Source organism: Poecilia latipinna, unplaced genomic scaffold (assembly GCF_001443285.1).
Source record: "Poecilia latipinna isolate Pla-1442-1.1 unplaced genomic scaffold, P_latipinna-1.0 Scaffold32, whole genome shotgun sequence".
NCBI lineage: Eukaryota > Metazoa > Chordata > Actinopteri > Cyprinodontiformes > Poeciliidae > Poecilia > Poecilia latipinna.
In genome coordinates, this window is record NW_015112648.1 from 1,021,358 (window position 1) to 1,042,398 (window position 21,041).

Genomic DNA, 21,041 nt, shown 5'->3' on the forward strand with positions numbered 1-21,041 from the left:
AGTAGCGTTGTCTTAGTTGATAAATATGTTTATAGGACTTACTGAGATAAGAAAAGCCTTTCTTAACCCGCCTTAATCTCTCATATAGAGTTTGAGATTGATCCACAATTCAAGGTGAGACTCTTCCCACAGCAATGCCTTAAATAAATACATCCATCATACTCACACCTCTAATCATCCTGTAGTTTCTCTGCCTATTGCAAAAAGTCTCAAAGCATTAAATGCACCGGATTTTCTTTAGTGATGGGGATCATGTTTTTGTGTTAGTGAGATCAATAAAACACCAAGAGGAGAAAATGCTGTTCTGAAGCAAAAAAAAACCTGTAGCAAAAAGCAAAGTGCACACGTATGATGTAATAAATATACGGAATACACCAGTGGTCCAGGAAATTTGATTTCAATCTCCTACTGCGCAAACCGTACAGACAGAAATGCACAAGCCAGGGGAGAGCAAGATGGAGGACATTTAAACAAAACTCCAAAGTTAATTGAGGTTAACAGAAGTTTTGGTACATGATAAAATAATTTGATGGCACTTAAACTGGGAACTTGTAGCTATATATCCCAATCCAAAAGAAATATCGACGGGGTTGGATGATTTTTGAAAGCCATGTATTGTTTTTCTTTCCTATCGCGCTCATACACCACATGTGTGTCTATCACAGAAATCCTCCTCCTAACATACCTCAACATTTATCGCTGTAACGTCACATAATGTGAATTTTCATCTTCTTTCTAGATCACATGATACTTTGTGTACATTTTGTTGGCAGCTTCAGCATTTTCACACTCAAACCAACAGATAGAAAACATGTAGATCAACTTGTAATGCAGCAGCTCCAGAAATAACGTGACTGGGGACAAAGAAGGAGAGGACACACCAGGATGTCAACGACCCAAGAATCGTCTCCAACTATGTGATTTAAACATGCAGCCAGCTGTACCTTGAGACATAGATGAAAAAGACTGAAAAAGACCAAAAAGCATAATTCTTGATATTCTTTGACGGTTCCAACTGCTTGTCATGTTACAAAGCAACATTATTCTGCAAGCGGATGACAACAGTTCTAGTAACAGACCTGTGGTGGGTATTCACCCTGAAAAAAGGTCTGAGCAGCCGCAAATTAGAAAGGGCAGATAAGAGCAGACATGCTGAATGGGTAAACTGTCTGGTGGGTTTGTGTTTGTGCAGGTGGGTGAATATAAAGTGTAGGTGTGTGTGTGTGTGTGTGTTTAGTCTCTGGGTCAATATCAAGTGTCAATCCTTATCCCTGTGTAATCCAGTTCTCCTGATAATGCTTTTTTCTTCTTTGCGTGTGTGTGTTTGAATGTGAAAATGTGAACAACACATATACACTTTATTCTCATGTAATCCACTGACCCTGATCAACAGAAATAGAAAGGGAAACTACAGGTGAGCCTGTGTGCATAAAATGTTTATTTTCACCTGTTGTGTCTCTCTGTGAATGTGTTTCTGCAATCAAGGACACAGATCAATCCAGATAAAAGACCCGGCCGTGGGAAAAATCATTATGATACAATTAATGAACAGAAATCACAGATTTACTGGATCATTCATAAGTAGTGGAAGGTGTCTTGATTGGCTTAGTTTTTCTTTTTTCTCAGAAACCTAGGTAAAAAGAATCTCTTTCTTTGGGTTTAATCTTTTTTGTTTATTTTCGTAAGTGGGATATTGAGCTCGGCAGAGCAGATTAAACTTTAATTCTCTTTCTTGCTTCATTTACTCCACTCTAATATGCTTTAAAATACAGCTCAATATCTTCTGCATTCACAGCAGAATAATCAAAAGTTCCCACTTTAAACTTCCCATGATCTATCTATCTCTCTATCTATCTCTCTATCTATCTCTCTCTTTCTCTCTCTCTCAAGTAACATGCTATATGTTTAAGGAGTTCTTGTGTCTTTTTATTAGGCACACCTTTCTAATAAAAGGTTGAACTGGCAGTTTCAAATGAAAGATTTTAGTCCATATTGACAAGATAGCATCATATTGTCTCTGATTTGTCTCCTCTCCCTCCATGATGATCATCTCTGTCAACACGGCATCCCAAAGATGATCCATCTGATTGAGATCTGACTGCGGGGCCACAAGAGTACCGTGAGCTCAATGTCAAATTCAAGAAGTTGGAGATGATTGGAGCGTCGGGACATTGCATCGTCCTACTGGAAATAGCCAGAAGACGGGCCGATTAAAGGCTGGATGTGGCTTTTAAAAGATGCCTAATTTGTACCTAGAGGTCCAACCTGTGCCAAGAAAATATTCTCGACAACATTATGACACCAACATCATCCTGACATGTTGATAAAAACCAGCATTATCCATATGTTCATGTTGCTTATGGCAAACTCTGAGCCTCCCAGTGACAACCAAGACTCATCAGAACAGGTAAAGTTTTTTTTTATTTGTCATTGTCCAATTTCACAGATCCTGTGTGACTTACAGCATCAGTTTCATGTCCTTAGCTGGTATGAAGGGCACCCAGTGTCCTCTATCTGCCTCAATGTTTCACATGTTTTGTGTATGTAGATGTCATTTTTCTCTGCATAATAGTTTCTCACTGGATATTTTCTCCTTTTCAAATAATTTTCTGTAAACCCAAGAGGTGTTTGCTCATGACAGTAGTTTGTGAAATATTCATACTGCCCATCTGGCACCATGTCTTGTTAAGAGTCACTTAAATCCTCCGTCTTCCATGTTCTAATGTTCAGTTTAAAACCCAGTCATGCCTGGATGCCAAATGTATTTAGTTACTGCCATCTGATTGGCTGATTTGTTTATGTTAACAGGCATTTGAACAGGTGAATCTAACCAAGTGGCCTGCGAGTGTTTAATTCCTTTAGTGTGTCCCTTATTGTACATTTTCATGTTAGATGCATTGACTAGAAGTTCAACCTGACAATTTAGGCAACCTGAATACAAAATAAAAGAATATTGTTCTTCAGCTTCAGCTGTGTCCTTCTGTTCAGCAGTTTACACAAGATGTCTTGAAGAAGCATTACATCTAAAAATAAAATAAATGATTATCATTAAATTTAAAGACACATTTGTAAAAGTCAAAAAACTCAATTTCTTTTGTACATTTAGTTTCATTCTAGTTGCTTGCAAGGAATTTTGATGTCAACAGAACTCGATTTTTCCGCCTTTCTGTAGCAGTTAGCTCAGAAAGCCTTTTCAGTGGTGAGTTTCTGCAACACTGCCTTCTGTCCTTCCCCACCCTGCCAGTTTTATCTCCCCATCTCATGTTCCTCTCAATCATCGATCCATCCGTGTTTCCATCTGTCTGCGTCAAACGCATCCAGCTGTATCTGTCTCACAATCAAACAGTAAATCTCCGAAGCCAGTGATCCGATTCTGACAAAACTCAAACAGCACCATATTTCTGTGCTGAAATTTCAGGTGTACAAACTCAAAGCAATTGTTGAGATACAAAGCTTTGTTTGATCACCTGAACCACAAGGATTAAAAACTTCTTTGGAAGGTGCAGTTAAGAGGTGCTTCTTGTGATGGTTGGTGTTTTCGGTATCAATTAACCATTTTTTGCTTTAATAACTCTCTGATCTTTCATAGTGTGTGTGTGTCTAAGAGCAGCTTTAAGCCTGCTATTTGCATTTTTTTTCTTAAATAACATTTATTTGCAAGATTGTTCTAAAAATTTGGGGCAAGTACCTCCTTCAGTAACATTCATACAGTTGAATTCTATAAAATATGACAGATCTGGGTGGATCAGGAATTTGACCCCCCCTGATCAACCCAAATTAGGTCTGAACAACCTCCTGCTGGAAGATATTATTACAGTCATTTAATCACACTGTCTTGTGTTAGATTATGAGTAGTTTGTGGGAAACGGGTGGGAAGTGAGTACAAATGGGCAAAATGCAGAATCTTCTACCTGAATAGGGCATGAATTCATCAAAAATACCAAAGACAGGAAATAGCGACGGAACAAAACGAGCAGCTTCCATGACATAACACAGCAAGCTAATAGTTTAAAGATACTGGAGTTACAAAGATGTTAAGTTTGAGAATCATGTTTGTAGAGACTGTTTGTATGAATCAGATATAAAATAACAAATGCTTCCACTTTAAATGATCCCTTTAAAATTCTGAGATCATTGTTGAGCTTTTCTCTAACTTAACTCTGTTGGTGACTTTTAAACTGATGCCGTTTCCGTGAGCGAGGAGGAAATTTCACATTTGTGGCTGACATGTTCACGTGCAATTCTTCAAGGAATTATTTTGCTTTTTTTCCCCCAAACAGACATATTTTACTTTCGCTGAGCTAATCCCAGCATGTGATGAAACTGCACAACAGCTTCTCCGGCACCTTTCAGCTGATGCATCTCCTGGCTTTCATCTGCGAAAGACCAAATGCCTCAAGCGATTTAATTGGGAACATTAGAAAGTCAATAATGTCTCCTGGAGCTGAACCAGAGAATTTGTGCAAAGACATATTTTACTCAAGCAATAAAAATCATGCTTCAGTAGTGAAGAGAAGAGAACTGGTTGTGTGGACAAAGAGGGAAGCCACCAACGTTTGAGCAATCCCACAGAAAAAAAAAAAAAAAAAAAAAACCCAGAGAGGGGGAGACTGATTGACAGGTGGAATTGGAGGACTATAAAAATGTTCATGGCATTCAGCCCGGGTGGCTTACATGTGTGACTTCAGAAAAAAGCTTTATCTCTGTCAGTTTCAATTCTCTCCCCCTTCTTTGCCTTCTGTTTGGTTTGACTTCTAGTTTCTAAGCTCCTTGCCTTACCTGTGTCTAGCTGATTATTAGGAGTCCTTTCTTCCTCCATTGCGCCTAATTTTCTTTTTCTTTCCCCCTTCGAAGTTTTCTGTTGCCCTCTGCTTTCCCTCTGTGGCAGTTTGATAAAGGAAGACAACCATGGAGGTGTTTGCATGCATTTGTTTATTTTTAGCTGTTAAAACTGCCTTCCTTCTGTTTCAGGCTGCAAATAGTGACACCCAACTTCCTGAGAACAGTTTCATTAAGATGACAATTATATTTTATGTTTATTTGGGGTATCAACGTTGTCTTCCACATGACATAAAAACTATAACAATGTCGTTATGAAGGCCCGAAGGACAATTTTTTTTTTATGTTTTCTTAAGTTATATGTCAAAATTCATATGAAAAATCTACATGCTTTTGTCACTATCACTAACCCACTTTTGTTTTTATGCAGAAAAGCAGGCATTAATATCTGAGGTCTTGCAAAGACGTCAAAAAATGTATTGTCTCGCTAAAACTACAAACATCAATGTATGTCATTTGGATTTAAAACAATAGATAAACAAAAGTAGCAGATAATTTTGAAGGATATATACTTTATAAATTTCTTAATTTTTGATGGTGGCAGCATCATGCTGTAGGGATGCAATTTTTCAGTCCCTGAATATACAGTCCAATCAGAGCTACAGTGAAATGATTCTCATTAAAAGATAGCTGCATGTTAGGCTGGCAGAGTCTAAGTCTGTCCCTGAATCTAATTTTCTTTGGCGAGGCTTTAAGCATTACTACTGGCAGTAAATCTTACTTCAGTCTCGGCTTGAGCTATTTTGCAGCTCGTTTATACCTCTGGATGACTCAGACATTTAAATCATTTATTTTTGCAACGTTGACTTCCCGAATCATTTTACGCAATTAAAGGCGAAACGGCGTGTGGAGGAAACAACTGCCCATTTTGCCCAGGCTGCATCTTTGCAAAGTGGATTCTTTTGAAATCCTCCGAGATATTGCTCTGCGATCGATTTCAGGGTCAAGGGTTGAATGAAAAAGAGAGAAGAGAAGAGGAGGCAAAAAATAGGGTTTTAAGAAAGGCCTCAGGAGCAAACACAAAGGCTGCAGAGAAGAGACAAAAGGTAATGATGCTGGGAACTGGGGAGCCGGGAGTAAAGGCATAGGATGCAGACAGACTAGTACGTAACCAACACAAGCAAAACTTTGTGTGAATCGTTACAACAGACAGTCGTGTCATTAATCTGAGTGGTTTCAATTTATTTTTGAGATTAGCACCATCTAAACTGAATGAACAGGTCACATCAGTCAAGTACAAAATGAAGCCACTGTTGTATTTTTCTGCTTTGTTATGTCCTCTGGTTTAACCGATGAATATGACTGAGAGAAAAACAGCTAAAAAGGTTCTTATCGCTGATGGTTATTTGTGAATTTGGCAAACACTTTAGCTTGTCACCAGCCGTTTTCGCAAAGCGCTCAACTCTGAAATCCAGACCCCCCATCATTCTCTCTGTCTGCACTCCTTTTTTCTTCAAAATGATAGCAACCAAGACTTCCAAATCCTTTCTATTTTTGTCTTTTTCTTTCCAAATCATGTTGACTGACAGGTCTGAGCGTTCACACTTACCCTATAAAGGTTACAGGGATCTTCAAAACTGCCTAGTTTACTTTTTAAAGAGCCATCGATCAAACTGAGTGGCTTCCACGCGAAAGGACTCAAACACTCACGCAGAGAAAACTCTTCCTGGATCAATCCATCTGTCTTTCATCTTCATCCCAAAGTTTCCCTCATGAACTGGAAACTTGAACAACACCACCACCAATCAGCCGGTATCGGATTTGCTGATGTGATCAAGGGTTACTCCATTTACCATAAACTGGAACCAAACCAAAAATATTGATACAAAGTCTTGGTAAAAACTTCAAAACTTGCATTAATTAGCAAATGCACAGGGAAGCAAGTCTAAAGTCAAACTAGACCTCTACATATTCCCCAATTACAGAAAAATGTGTTTGGGGTTTAGCTTAAGGTGCAAAAACAAGAAAGTTCTGCATGCCTTGGACTTTTTCTTCCTTTTTTGTCCTTGACATCTTAGTAAGACGTCAAGTTTAGAGCTCCTATAACATCAGCATAGAAGCCAAATCTTCAAATTTCTGACCAATATTCCTGTTGTCATGTCTAAAATGGTTTAATGTCTGTTTTTACTTATTCTCTTGTTGTACAGCACTTTTGTCAATCTCTCTCTTTTTTAGTATCCTTTATAAATACATATAATTTGATTCAGCTAAAGCAAACTATCCAGATAATAATCCAGTTTATTTTCATTGAACCCAGAAAACTGTGGTCAATCAACTAAACGTGAGCTTACAATGGAATAGAAGTAATATAAAGAACAATAATTTTAATCTTTTTGCTTTAGTTTTACAAGTCCTGTCCTAAACACCAATGCATGTAGTAACATGGGAAGCTGTCCAACCTCTGATCCTTTTGTTCATGAAAGAACCAATATTCATTTATTTAAAACAGAACAAAATAACATCACACATACTGTCAATGAAACATTGGTATGGGGGATACTGTTCATTTTACAGGACTCCTGTGAAAAAATAAATTAATTTGAAAAGATGTTAGTGATGAACAGCAGAAAATCACAAAACGCTTGCATCCAAGCCACCTACTACAGAGCACTGTGGCAATCAGAAAACATGTGAAATGCTCCCTGTATGCGAAATGTCACAAATTCGCATTTTAAGTCAGGCACATTTCCAGTGACTGCCAGTATTTTCTCCTTTATACTGACCAATAAAGCTACAAACAAGCAAACCTGTTTCAGTTCATTCGTCGGATCTGCAACCCATACCAAAAAAAAAAAAAAAAAAAAAGGTTTTGAATAAATACAATTTTCCTGTGTAAAAAAATTAAACATCTATTAAAAGAGAAACATTTAAAAAGCTATGACACGTGTGATGTTGAAGATAATAGCCAAAAAAAAATAAAATGTACATGTACAGAAATGCAGATCAGTTTTGATCTAAACCATAGTGCCTTCCAAAAGTAGTCGCACCCATTAAAGTTTCACATTTGGTCACAACATGACCACATCTTGATTCAGACGTGCTAAATCAAGAGAAAGTACCTCATCGTTCTGAAGTTCAAGAGAATACACATGGTTTACGTTATAAGACGATTCCCAAACCCATCCATTTGAGAATACGACAAGATTTCCATCGATTCTGACCAAGCTTGGGCTATTTTGTACGTAACTGGCGATAAAGGTGCCAAGCTGGTAGAAACGCACAACAAAAGTCTTCCAGATGCAGTTCCAGCAAAAAGCAGTGCTACAAAGTTTCATCTCAAACATACTGGATATTTATACTTGTAAAACATTTTTAAAATCATGTATCATTTTGTCCACTTTATGCACTACTTCGCATGGATCTTTTAACAAAATCCCAATAAAATACATTTAGGTTTGTGATGATATTGAGACAGACAGAGAGAAAAGGTGAATGCTTTTACAACGGGCACAAGAGATGAAGATCAAATGCACAGAAAGAGAATTCCCTTCGGGAAAACTTCCATATCAACATTGGAAAACAGAACAGTATTCAGACAGGAAGAAACACTGAACCAACCGAGGTTAGAAAAGATGTCAATGCAACCATATAAAGATGTGAAAAAGCAGGCAGTGCTGTGAGGGCATCCAGGATTCCTAATTATCTTGAGTAAACTTTGACATTTCATGCAAGATCCAAACAGAATCCCAACCTTTGGTTATGTTTAGACGGTTATATTTGAATGCATAATTATAAACACAAGTTCATCTTCCAAAAATATATATTAGTCGTCTTATTGATATGCATATGCATATGCATACACACACACACACACACACATGCACACATACACACACACACACATACATAAAGCGATGCACACCATACAACAATGATCTGCTGGCATGAAGTGAAGTTTTATGAGTATTTTTCTGCACACCTTCCCAGGTTTTATTCCTAAAGCTTTTCTGAAGCAGCATCAGGGGTAGAGATGAGAACCGCAGAGAGATGAGATTCTTTAAAGGATGATGAAAATCAAACTGTGTACGCAAACACTTAATGCTGCGCTTAAAGTTTTCATAGCAAGCTTTACGGGATAAGCTGACTCACAAGCACTGCTGTGCACATCACATTACGCCCAGAGTTTAATTCGGTTAACATTTATTTAAACAGCTTGACACACTATGAGCAGCAGCATAAAGACAGTATTAAAAGCTTGCCTATCAACCAGGGTACCTCATGGTGCAAAGTCTCCCTGCATTGTACCATCAGCTTATTATGCATTGATGTAATTCCCTATTATTTTAAAAACACTTGTTCCCATTTCTTCTACCCATAAATCCGAGAGTACCTCCGTTTTCCACCGTCCCTCCCCTCTACCCAAGACAGTTTTACTAAAATTGACGTTTGTAGAGTCTCTCCTCCTCAGTCATGTATGCTTAATAGTTTTGCAGCTCAGGAATGTTCTTGTAGAGGTCCAGTGAGTCAGGGTTGGAGAACGCTCCTCTCTGTGCAACCTCCCGACCAGCAATGATCTGCTTCACAGCAACCTCCACCTTCTTCCCGCTGATGGTGTACTGCCAAGAGGGGGAAACAAAGGCTGTCATTCGGGCGGCAGCTGACTCCTGCTGTCTTTAAGACGTTCTGATAGTTTTATACGTATCTGACTGATATTCAAGATCTCTTACGGGAATGTCTTTTGTCTCCAGGAGCAAGGCAGGGATGTGTCGGGCAGACAAAGCTTTTCTGATGGCTCCTTTAATCTTTGTCACCAGCTCCGGATGGAAGGGCTTTCTAGGAGCCATCTTTAAGAACAAAATAACTCTTTCCTCTCCATCTGCATTGTACTGGGGCACACAAAGACTGTCTGACACTTCCTCGAAAGCCTCCACTGCAAGAAAGGAAAGCAAAGAAGACGATGGAAAAACAAAAATGAGAAGAGCATATGAGAGACAGGAGGTGGGAAGAATTTCATTTTTAGACAATTGTTTTTTTTTTTTTTTTTTTTTTCCCCTAAGAACTAAAAGAGGATCTAAGCTAAATTATTATCATAACAATGATTTTGCCCTCCTTTTTGGCTCCGTCCTTAAAACTCACCGATGTTGTAGATCTCTGAGCTCCCAAAGCGAACTCCGTTGGGATTCAGCGTGCCGTCGCTGCAGTACAATCACAGGTTCAATGTGTGTGTTATACATACACCACTACCAGAAAGAGCAAAAAAGTGAAATATGCAAAGCTAAAAGAAAGTTTTTTTTCCTCTAGCTCCTTCCATATATAATTCAAAATAGTGCATTTTTCTAGTCATTTCCACAGATGTAATGTCTCACACATAGTTAGAAATGGATAATTACAGTGTTGATTATTGTTGTCAATTTATGATAAAAAAAAAGTTATTTATTGACATAACGAAAAACTGTAATTTAAGTTTTTTTTTTTATAAAACTTTGTCGTTTGACATTTTTTCTCACTGTTGGTTCCATGTGAGCACCAATAAACAACAACAAATTTAAAACTAGTACTGAATGTGATGACAGTGGCATTGCACCAAATATCTCCTTCAATATGAATTAGAAATGTTTGTCTTGTATTTGCGTTGAATTGGTTCTATTTAAATAACTTGAATTGAATACAAACTGTAGTTGGAAAAGCATCAAAACTTGACTTGTTTTTTTTCTCTGTAATCACTGATATAATACAAATAAAAACCTCTTCAGCTGCACTGCTTAAAAAATAAAGAAATTAAGTAAAACTACAATGATAAAAAAAAAAAAAAACTTGGTTTCAATATTTACTATAATTGATCTTTTGTGAGCAAATCGACTGACCTTCTCCCCAGCATGACGATGCCTCCTGTCTTTGGGTTGATTTTGCAATAATCTCCATGGGCCCACACACCTAAAGCACAGCAACAATCAAAACCGTTACTTTTACTATTACTCACTCTAATTTGTCACATAAAAAAAACTGATCATCTGACATGGGTTTCCTTATTTGAATGTTTATTGTGTGTTTACCAGGAAACGTGGAAAAGTAAGCTTTGTGGTATTTGCTGCCATTCTCATCATTCCAGAAGTGAGTGGGTTGGCAGGGGATCGGCTTCAGGCAGACCAGTTCACCGCTCTCGCCCCAAACTGGCTTACCTGGTGGTAACCAACACATTTTTCCATCAATAACATTTTATAGCTTGCACTGCAGCAAACACTGAAGATAAATTTATCCGAGCAGTGATTAATAGTTGTGCACAGTGGCAGAATATGTCAAACACACTGCCTAGAACACTGTGTGATTCTACACAGCCCTGACCGCCTCGCAGGAAAGGGTTAAAGCCTTAAACACTGACTGAAATAATCCCAGGCTGAACGGCTTCAAATGATCCCTCAGTCCACTTTCCTTTGAGGTGGCAGAAACAGCCTGCAGAAGGGAGCTGGGGAATGATGGGCTAAAATCAATGAAAAAATATAAAGGACTTTCAAAACTCCCAACAAACTACTACAAGAAAAAAACAACTTTGTTTTTGATGCATTGCCATTATAAATACTGCATCCCAGTTATTTGTAATGGCATTTCTCCAGGGAAAGTTGATGTCACACTGCCTTATCTTTTATTAGTTGACATATACTTTCATAATTTATTAATCTATGATGCATGTAAGGTTCTCCTCCAATTAAATCTTCTTAAAAATGTAGTTTGTTGTCGGGCTTCAAAAGCAAATTAGAAGTTCAAGGGCATCTCGTGGGCAATAAATGTGCTTACTATTCATTTTTATCAATATTGCAGCTTTCCTACGATTTAACAGCTGCTAAACTTAGACTGAAGTCTCAAGGAAAGGCATTCATTTACTGGGAGACTCTCCCACACCAAGCATCGTCTTACCCTCAGTGCTCCAGGCTTCCACAGCCATGCCGAGGTTTCGTGACTGGATCTCGCCCCGGTACACTGGAACCGTTGGGTTTTGGCCCATGAAACACGAAACTATATCAGTCCCACCTGAGGAGAGATGTAAAGACAGACAGATGTTAATGAAAATCGCCACAATTTGTGTTTTAAGGAGTTTATTTTTTATTAGTAGATTCATTTCACTACTCGTCTTCTCAGTTTACACAGAATATTCTTTATGCATGTTTTCTGACTGAATGCAACCGTTTTATTGAGGTTTGGATTTAGGAAAGTCAAACTCTTGACCTTCTTTTATCGAATGTTTTATATGCTTTATAATACCAGCCTATCAGAGTTATTTCAAATCCAGCTCAAGGGGGCATGGAAGGGGTATAAAAATTGAATAAAATTGCATAGTTTCACAGGTTTGAAGTGTTTACAATGCAATTTTTATCTAATATGTGTACGGTGATCAAATTGCTGTGACTTAAAACAAAAGCAGAGGTTATTCCTAGAACTACAACACGGATTAGTAAACTATTAACAGTGTTAGTGATGACATTATTAATTGCTACTTAGATTTAAATCATTAAATCATACATTTTCTATGTTTAGCTGGTGTTTTCAAGTGTATTCCACAGTAAATTATGCCTTCTGCTCATCAAAGAGAAACAGAAGTCTAACAAGCTGATGGTAGCTGCTTAATAAGCTGAGCTTTCTGTAAGCCTGCCATCAGCAGCTTTATGGATCTGCTGCTTGTAGCTTACAGGCTTTTTACCTTTAGTTGCTGTTATGATGGTGTTTTTGGAAATATTTTTTTTAAATAATTTTTGCAAGCAAGAAAAAAAAAAAGCTTTTGTTCAGCCAGCTGACTGGCAATGTGTAGCAAGAGGTTGCATTGCTGTGTCACTATAAGCCCCACGCAGGAATGAGAAAAAAAAAAAATCTTTCTCTGACATTTCCTCCCAGCAGGAACAGAGTGAATTATTTTTTAGCACTTTTGAAACTAACTTTTGTTTCTTTAGATCTTGGTGTAACTTGACACCAGTGACCATCCCACGCCAAACATCAAGTTAGATTAGTAATTTCTTTTTTTTTTTTTTTTTGAACTTTTGCTCCTGTTTGCTGCTCTGTTTCACACAAGCTACTGCACCTGAAATGCTCCTCAGTGCTGCGGCTTACGGCAGCATCCCTGCGTCTCCAGAGACCACTGGGCCGGGGACATTACTTCAATTTGTCGTAGCATCTGTCTGGAACTGCTACCGCAAACTGGCGGTGTTAGCGCACTGCTCCACCTCCGCTGACCTATTTACGAGTTCTCCTTTCCTACACCTTCCTAAAACTGTCACGATGACACACACACTCGCATACATACACGTACCTATTTATCTCTTTCTGCCCTCCAATCATCAACTATTCCTGACACACTCTATTCATCTCCCCTCCCATTGTTCGCTCTCTACCTCCCTGCGTCGCTCCTCTCTGTATCACAGGCTACATCCATCCATCTTGTACCCTCGCTCCCTGCCCTTCTACTGCTCCTCCCTCTCTTTCTCTTCCTCTTTCTATCTGTTCTTCACACTCAGTCTCTGTGTCTGTCTGCCAGGCTCTTCATTGAGCTTTAATTGGCTCCCTGGAGAAGGAGGAAACATTGTCTTCTGATTACACACAAACACATTTATAGTGGGAAGATAGACAATTATCTTATTGTTACTCTCATCTGCATAGGTGGGCACAAACATGCAAGCAAATACACAGAGAAGTATATTTAAAAGCAAAAGTCGCTGTGGCTTTCTTGGGATGCTTTCCATGCCATTCCTTGTGCAAAGATTGTGTGTATAAACAAGAAGCAAACTTGTCACATTGATCTTATGCTCCAAGCAGCACTCTTCAGTTGGTGTTTTTTCACTATGAATGTGTGTGTGGAGGTGTAAAGGCTTTGAACATCCTCTGGGACATTTCAGGGCCAGACAAAGCCGCCAACTGCCACAAACCAACGTATCAACCACCATATTTAATCTTCGGCCGCATTCATTTATTTATTTTTTTTAAAGTAGATTGTACAAAGAAAGCATATTGTGAAAGTCACAGATTCAAACAACTTGCAGAAACATGTAGTCCCCGAAGGAGACGGAGTGAAAGGGGAGCAGAGAGGCGACATATGGGCAGTCAGACGGAGGTACATTAGAATCCAGGGAATCCAGCAGTGACGGTGTTAAAACCGCCTGGTGAGGAGAAAGCCATGTTCATGCTGGCAGGGACTCACGCAAACACCCTGAGATACACAGCATCTTTGACAAAATGGTTCATAATGCAAATAAAATCTCCATAAGCTCGAAACAACAGCCTGCAAAGTCTGTATATATATTCTGGAGTCGACACGCAGTGGCACAGGGTGAAATCCACACAGTGGCCCTTCACATATGCCACCAGGCAGTGGTCACAGTGGCACATATGCTGTGATAAGTCCTATCGCACATGCGCGCACACACACACACCAGTGGGGTTGATGACCTCGGGGGTCAAGGTTAGGGCGGTTGGCAGCCAAGAGGGCTGCAGCCTGCTGATGCCCTTGGCGACAAGGGGACCAGCTTTTCCGACTAACAACACAGAGAACAAAAATCTCGCTCTAAAATGATGAATCCACGATATTAATCACCAGCATAACAACCTAGGTTGTGGAAAAACTATTAAAACACTCTGATCAGAGCGGACGTTCAGTCAAGCAGGTCGTTTTTCTAAGATAGCTTCAGGTCAAAAGACTGAACAGGCAGTTTAATTTCAGTTTAACCCTTTGTGTTTTAAATGAATGTGCATAATCAGACCTTTTTTTTCGTAAAACACAATTCATAACACCTTGCAAGTACTTTTTCAAGAAGGTTATCACATTTTGCTGTTACAATGTCAAACAACAATATAAGTGTTTTGGTTTTCATGTGGTAGATCAACAGAAAGTCATAAATAATAGTTAAGTGGGAAGAAAGTGACTGTTTTTACATGAAAATAATTAAAATGTTGTGTGGATTCAACCTTTTTTTTACCCTATTAACTCTAAATATGTACAATTGAAACAAACTGTCTTTAGAAGCTGCTTAGTTAGTAACATAAGGCCCATCATGAGTAGTTCACAAATGCATACTTTTACTTTTACATGTGAAAACGGAACAGGAAATTAGAAAAAAAAAATCCTTGTATAAACATGATCCTTTCTCAATAATTACAAGATAAAAATCATGGTCTATTTGTAAATTACTTAGAGTTAGATTTCAAACAAGACTATCAAAAAAAAAAACAACTTTCAAATAATCAGGAATAATGAAATAATCAATTTAATGCAACTTGAAAAACAAATGACCTCTCTTGAGAGCCAATCCTCAACATGATGTTGGTTTAGCAAGCTTGTGTAATATAACAAACGTGAACGTGAACAGTAGGTAAAAAAGCATGACGAAAGTTGTGGAAAAATAACTCCAGTCTTGTTGTGTACAGTTCTGCTCTTTGCCTTTCAACGTTTCCGTTTAGTGATTGGCACTCGGGTCGACGCCCATGTCCACTCTCTCGTCTTGCATGTCAACGGGAGCTTGTGTGTTCGTCCCGGTGCACGTGAATATGTGCGTACATAAAGTGTGGGTGTGTGTGCCGATGTGCATTCGACGTCAGTCACCGAGCCTCTGCTAAATGTTAAACGTTTCAGGACTCACTGAAACAGACAGATAGCATTCTATTGACCTGTCAAAATCACAAAGGAGGCTGAGTGAGGCTGTGTGTGAGTCTTTCGGTGCATGACTGTGCTGTGACGAAGACGCGGTTATATATATATTATCTTGCTGAAATTTTCTTTGTTTGCGCCAGTTCTTTGTGTTAGTGTCACATATGCTTTGTTGCTAATTTTGCATCACAAAAGAATTCTGAGCGGTGCTACAAACCAGATTTTGGTTTTGAAACTGAGTTTATAACCTGAGATCAATCAGCTTCTTAAAGAAGGCAAAACTACGCCACATTTAATCTGACCATCCTCCCTATTTAACAGTTCTTTAGAAGAATGGCACATTTTATTTGGACTACTTGCTTCGCCGTAGCTTTGCAACTCACTTGAAAGAAAGTGGTGAATAAGCTGTATCCAACATATCAGCTTGATAAATTCTGATCCTGGAGGTTTCACAAAAGCCCAAATTACTGAACATTAGAAATCTCTCAAGTGGAAGGTTTGAAATTAGTGGATGTTTTAACTCAACTTTTCTACATTCTTCATTTCTGCTTAATGTTGGTTCTCGTCCAATGCCTCTGCAACACTTATTGAGACTCCTCACCCAAAGTCTGGCTCCTTATTTTCTGCTCGACAAGGCAGAAAAGGGGGTGAACCGGCAGCCGTCTTCTGTGAGATTTTCACCTGCAATATACCTAAATCTTTGAATATTTGGCTGCAGTTATTAGAACTTGATAACCGTTTCTTCTGTAGACCCTCAGAAGTTAATTTCTAATTTTCTTTCAGAGGCTTACAAATTATTGCCTATTACTCTTGTCAAATTGTATTTCAGTGCATGTTTGTCATATAAATGGCTGCTTAGAGATTCTAAACCAGAAGAATTCATGAATCTTTTTTGCTTTTCAAGTTCGGCTTTTACTCATTACAGAAAGATACCCACATCTTTATGTGGTAACATACAGCTAGAATATTTATAAACTGTATTTCAGCTCTTTCACAGGCTTCAGTATCAGTGTCATCTGTGCCTTTTTGTTTCTCTCTAGAGATCCTTTCTAGATACTCGGACCATAAAGAAGAATTTAACTGAACATGAAAGAATCTGACCGAGAAGGAGAGAGATGAGGAAAAAGTAAAGAGGAGATGACTCAAAGACCAAAGCTTGTTTTCCTTTTTGTGGGAAACTCAAATCTTCCATCTGTCTAAAGTTAACATAGTTTGTTTACCTGAGATGGAGCCCAGCAGCACGGTGCGCTTGATGCAGCGATAGACGTAGTCGTAGCTCTGAGGTTTGAGTGGCGATCCAGTGGACAGGATGGTATGAAGAGACTGGAGGTCGTGTGATTCCGCTGAGAGAGAGAGGAAAGTTAAATAAAAAAAAAATAAAAAAAAAGTAAGAAAACATTTTAACAACTGCTTCCGAAATAGTTGCTCTTTTTTTATTATTTTCAAACAGAATGCACACAGATTAGAACATTGTTTCTGAAATTAATGAAATCTGTCAGGTAATTTAACAGCATGTTAAGAACTGTGCAAAAGCTTTAAACAAGACCTCATTTCTTCTTTTTCCAAAGACCCAAACTTTTGGTAACCTTTGAAAGTGGTGTTAATCAATAGATGTCCATACTTTCAGAAGGTCTTCTAAAACTTTCTGAATAACCCTTCTCAAGTTTTGTACCTGAATTGTACAGTATATTCTTTGCTGCTGATACACGGATATTTCCCACCTGAGAAATGAAGGACTATTCAATTGAAAAGTAAGTCGACCAAAGGAGAAAAGACCTAAACAAGTATCTACATGAGATGAACAGCATCTGAAAGCCTCACTAAGGACCCAAGAAATGCGTCACCCTTCAAATGAGTAAATACTGTATGTCAGGTTTCAACTAAGTTATTTGTGAACCTCCTTGGCACAAAAAAACAAATCCAATGTAATGATAGTCCAGGCGAGTTATCTTTGGTGTTTATATGAATTGAATTAAAGTAACACAAACAAACTGTTGCTTGATGACTGCCATAAAAAGTACTTTAAGATCCATGGGATTGTTTTATCAACTTCACATGATCACAGCAGGTGCAGTAAAATGTGCACCTGTGTTAATTTCTAAATTAACCTGGTTACAGGTTTGTGACATTTCTTCTTTTTCACCTGTTACATCAAACCCCACCTACTGACAAATTTGTGTTTTTGCTGAAAAAAGAAAAAAAAGGAAATTGAAATGCTATTGTTGTGATGACAAAACAACTCCCAACTTCTGCTAACAAATTTCTGAAATAATTCCACGCTTTGTCCTGTGATCACTGCTGTAATTCACTTATCACAGTAGCAGCTGTATCAAAAAAAGCAGATACAGTTGCAGGCGGCAATAATTTCAACCAAATTAGCAATCGGCACACAAAAAGTGGGCAAGCACCTGCGAACAGCTGTGGCTCCTGGCACCCCAACATGTTGTGTTATTGCAGTTAGCCACCCTGCTGTGACAGAGCCTACAAGCCCCTATTTACTGAAACACACATGCACACACACTTTAGGTGTCATCCCCAGGATCTATGCACATGCTCTATATCACCCACAGATGCCCAAACCACATGCCAATAACACCCTGTGAACCGAGAGGCTTCCAGCAACCGACCCTCACCCCATAAGCGCACACACACGCATACACACACATAGACACAGTGGGAACTTCTGCAACCCCCCACCATGCCTCCAGGTGTCCAGTCCAAATGTCAGCTCAGGGAAAAGGGCTTCTCCACTGGGGCAGTCAGTGAAGACGCTTTCCTAAATCAAGCCCAGTCGAGTCATGCTTGCATGCTACACACACACACACACACACACACACACACACACACACACACACACACACACATTCTTAAACTCACACAGCTAGAAACATCTCCCTTTGCCTCGGTCTCCTACTAATAAGAATCCAAACACACACTTGCATACACACACCACACACATACACAATGCCAGCTGGATCAAGTGGCTTGGGAAGGGGAAGGAAAAAAAAAAAAAAGGAAAGAAAGATGATGTCTTTCAGGACTTTAACACTAAAGTGCAAGACCAGTTCTGTAGCCCACGCTACGTTAAATGGTTCCATTCGAAAGATTGGATGCTCCCTGTGTTTTGTCTCAGTTTTCTTCATTAGTCGGAAGTGCGAGGAGACAGTTTATCTACACAAATAACAGAGTCTGTTACATGGATCAAAGAAAAGTCTAATTTATAAACACTATTTTTAACAACAGTTGCTATTTTTGAATACTTATAATCCTGACTAGAAATTAAAAAAAGAGCCACGGAGGTCGGTCACATTCTGAACTCTGAACGGCATTTAAATGAAAGGAGTTGAACTTCCCTGTTTTATTGAGGATTTATAAATATCAACCGTCGACATTAAAATCCCTGCTAAAGTTCAGACAAATATTTTGAAATTGTGTTTTTCCGTTCAGTTAAAAATCTGTGAATGCAGCCCAAGTTTCAACACTGAACCATTAAAACAAAATTCAGTTCAGTGAGTTTATAATCTAACATTCTTATTTCCTCATATATTTCACAAATATCAAACTTCAGGATGGATATTAAGATGATGTCCACTGTTTACACATAAAGCTTTCCATGACCTAAGTAGTAAAACTGTAGTCTGATCTGACCACAGTACTGTTTTTGCCATGTTTGCCAGATGCCCTACACCCACTAGGTGACTTCTGAAAACAATTTGTTGTGGTGGATTTTATTTAAAGGTGTCATATTGGGTTGCATACAAATGCACAACACATTAGTCACATTAAATTCCAGTAAAATACACTGGAGTGAGTAGATTTAATGACAATCAAAATGCGTAAAAGTTAAAGGGAATTCATATTTTTCCAAGCCACTCTTGGTATCTACGGCACTGGAACCGGTTTGGTCGCCAAAAATAAACATCGCTAAAATGTTGTCAATTTTTTTTTTCATAATTATTCATATTTCATCCTCTAAGAGTACACAAGTGGGTTTTTCTTAGAAGCTCATCGTTATATCTATGTTTGGGTTTGCCCTTCAAAATTAATGCGTGTGTGTGTGTGTGTGTGTGTGTGTGTGTGTGTGTGTGTGTGTGTGTGGTGTGGATGAGTTACTCACAAGGTTTGAGGTTCTTCTCCTGCACCAACGACAGCCACTTAGCCCCAGTGCCAAAGATGGTGATGCTAGAAATGAGAAAAGTGGACACAGATATGAATTTTTGGGAACAAAAGGAAGAAAAATGAACAATTCCTCAGTAGGTCATTCTAAGGACAGAATGGTAGTTTTCTGGGAAAAGAATAGATTTGCATCAGAGGTTCCAAGAATCTCAGTCACAATTTATAGCCTCCGACATACATGTATTGTACTCTAAATTATGAAGCACATATTGCTGGATAAATGAAGAACATTCCAGATGTTTTCCTGGAACTTTCTGCGAGAAAAAAAAGTGCACACTCTCCTGTTATGGACCATGCAATAACATGTCCAAAAAATTTAAAACTCTTATCTATTAACACCATTAAAGACTTAAAAAAAAAAAAAAAAACATGAGTAAAAGAAATGTAATCTATTTAAGAATTTGCACAAATTTTGGTTAAGAATTACTTAATGGTAAAGAAATTGATAAATGAACCATTTTTAAAATAAAAGGAGGCGATGCCAGACCGCTGGAGTGACTGTGACATTGCTGCTTAGCCAGAACCGTGGTATTGCTCCATTTATTGCTTCAGTGAATCTGAGCTGAATGTAAATAAAAGCCTAAAAGGGGCACAAGTTACTGAGCAGCCTTTGCCCTTAATCCCATCTGCTCCAATGGAGCTGCTCAGTTGCCTGTTGTACTTGGAAGCTCCCAGTGGAGAAGAATGAGTCACTGTGTAAATGTAAAGCAAGGTGATGCAGAAACACAGCCCGTGTGCTCAGTTAAGCCTCGATAAAAAATGAGGAGAAGGGTGACTGGGAATTGACTTTCACCTGAACAAACACAAAAAGACTTGCAGAGTATTGGCCAGACAAGGAGGACAAAATGTCTCAATTTTAGATGCTCCGCTAGGAAAAGTATCGACAAAATGTTTGCACTTAACAATGGTGAAATTGAATGATTTGAGAAGTTTCCTTCGTGGTGAGTGGAAGTCACCCTGGCAGCTGACAACAGTTGCACAACATGTGTGGAAGGCATGAAGGGGCGAAACGTCACTTTTCATTGCAGGCGGTTTTAATTTTGGAACCAAACAAAAGGGCCTTTTAATGTCTCTGTGAATGGGAATATCTGCATTCTCGTCCTTTCAAGTTATTTTTGTTGACGTCTTAATCAATCAACTTGCCTCTTATCATTGTAATAGACAATTCTTCCACTGAAAAACAAACCTAAAATCTATCTGTATGTGGAAGACACAATCCTTTGGTGCTTTATTGATCAAATGGCCAAGAATCAGTTTGTGATGAAAGCTGCTATTTGTTCCATTTGTGGTTAAAAGATGTGGCTGATGGGGTGAATGACCGGGGCGGGGGTGAGATGGGGTGAAGTGGTAAAGGTCCCAAGAAGAATTGGGTGGTACTGGGTGGAATGAAGCCACGTGTCTGATGCATTTACTCCTTGGTCATGTTGATTCTGATGAGTTTCTCTATTGACTACAGCCACAG

General features: G+C 38.7%; 1 protein-coding gene across 1 annotated transcript; it reads right to left on the reverse strand.

The window, feature by feature from the left end:
- Positions 1–8,486: 8,486 nt before the first annotated feature.
- Positions 8,487–19,652, reverse strand: LOC106952910 (acetoacetyl-CoA synthetase-like; the record flags this gene model as incomplete). The annotated part of the gene is made up of 8 exons (XM_015041350.1): positions 8,487–9,395; positions 9,507–9,709; positions 9,916–9,974; positions 10,644–10,713; positions 10,833–10,958; positions 11,692–11,805; positions 16,624–16,746; positions 19,521–19,652. Coding segments are annotated over 8 exons (965 nt in total), but the record flags the coding sequence as incomplete, so codon positions are not given.
- Between the last annotated feature and the right edge of the window lie 1,389 nt (positions 19,653–21,041).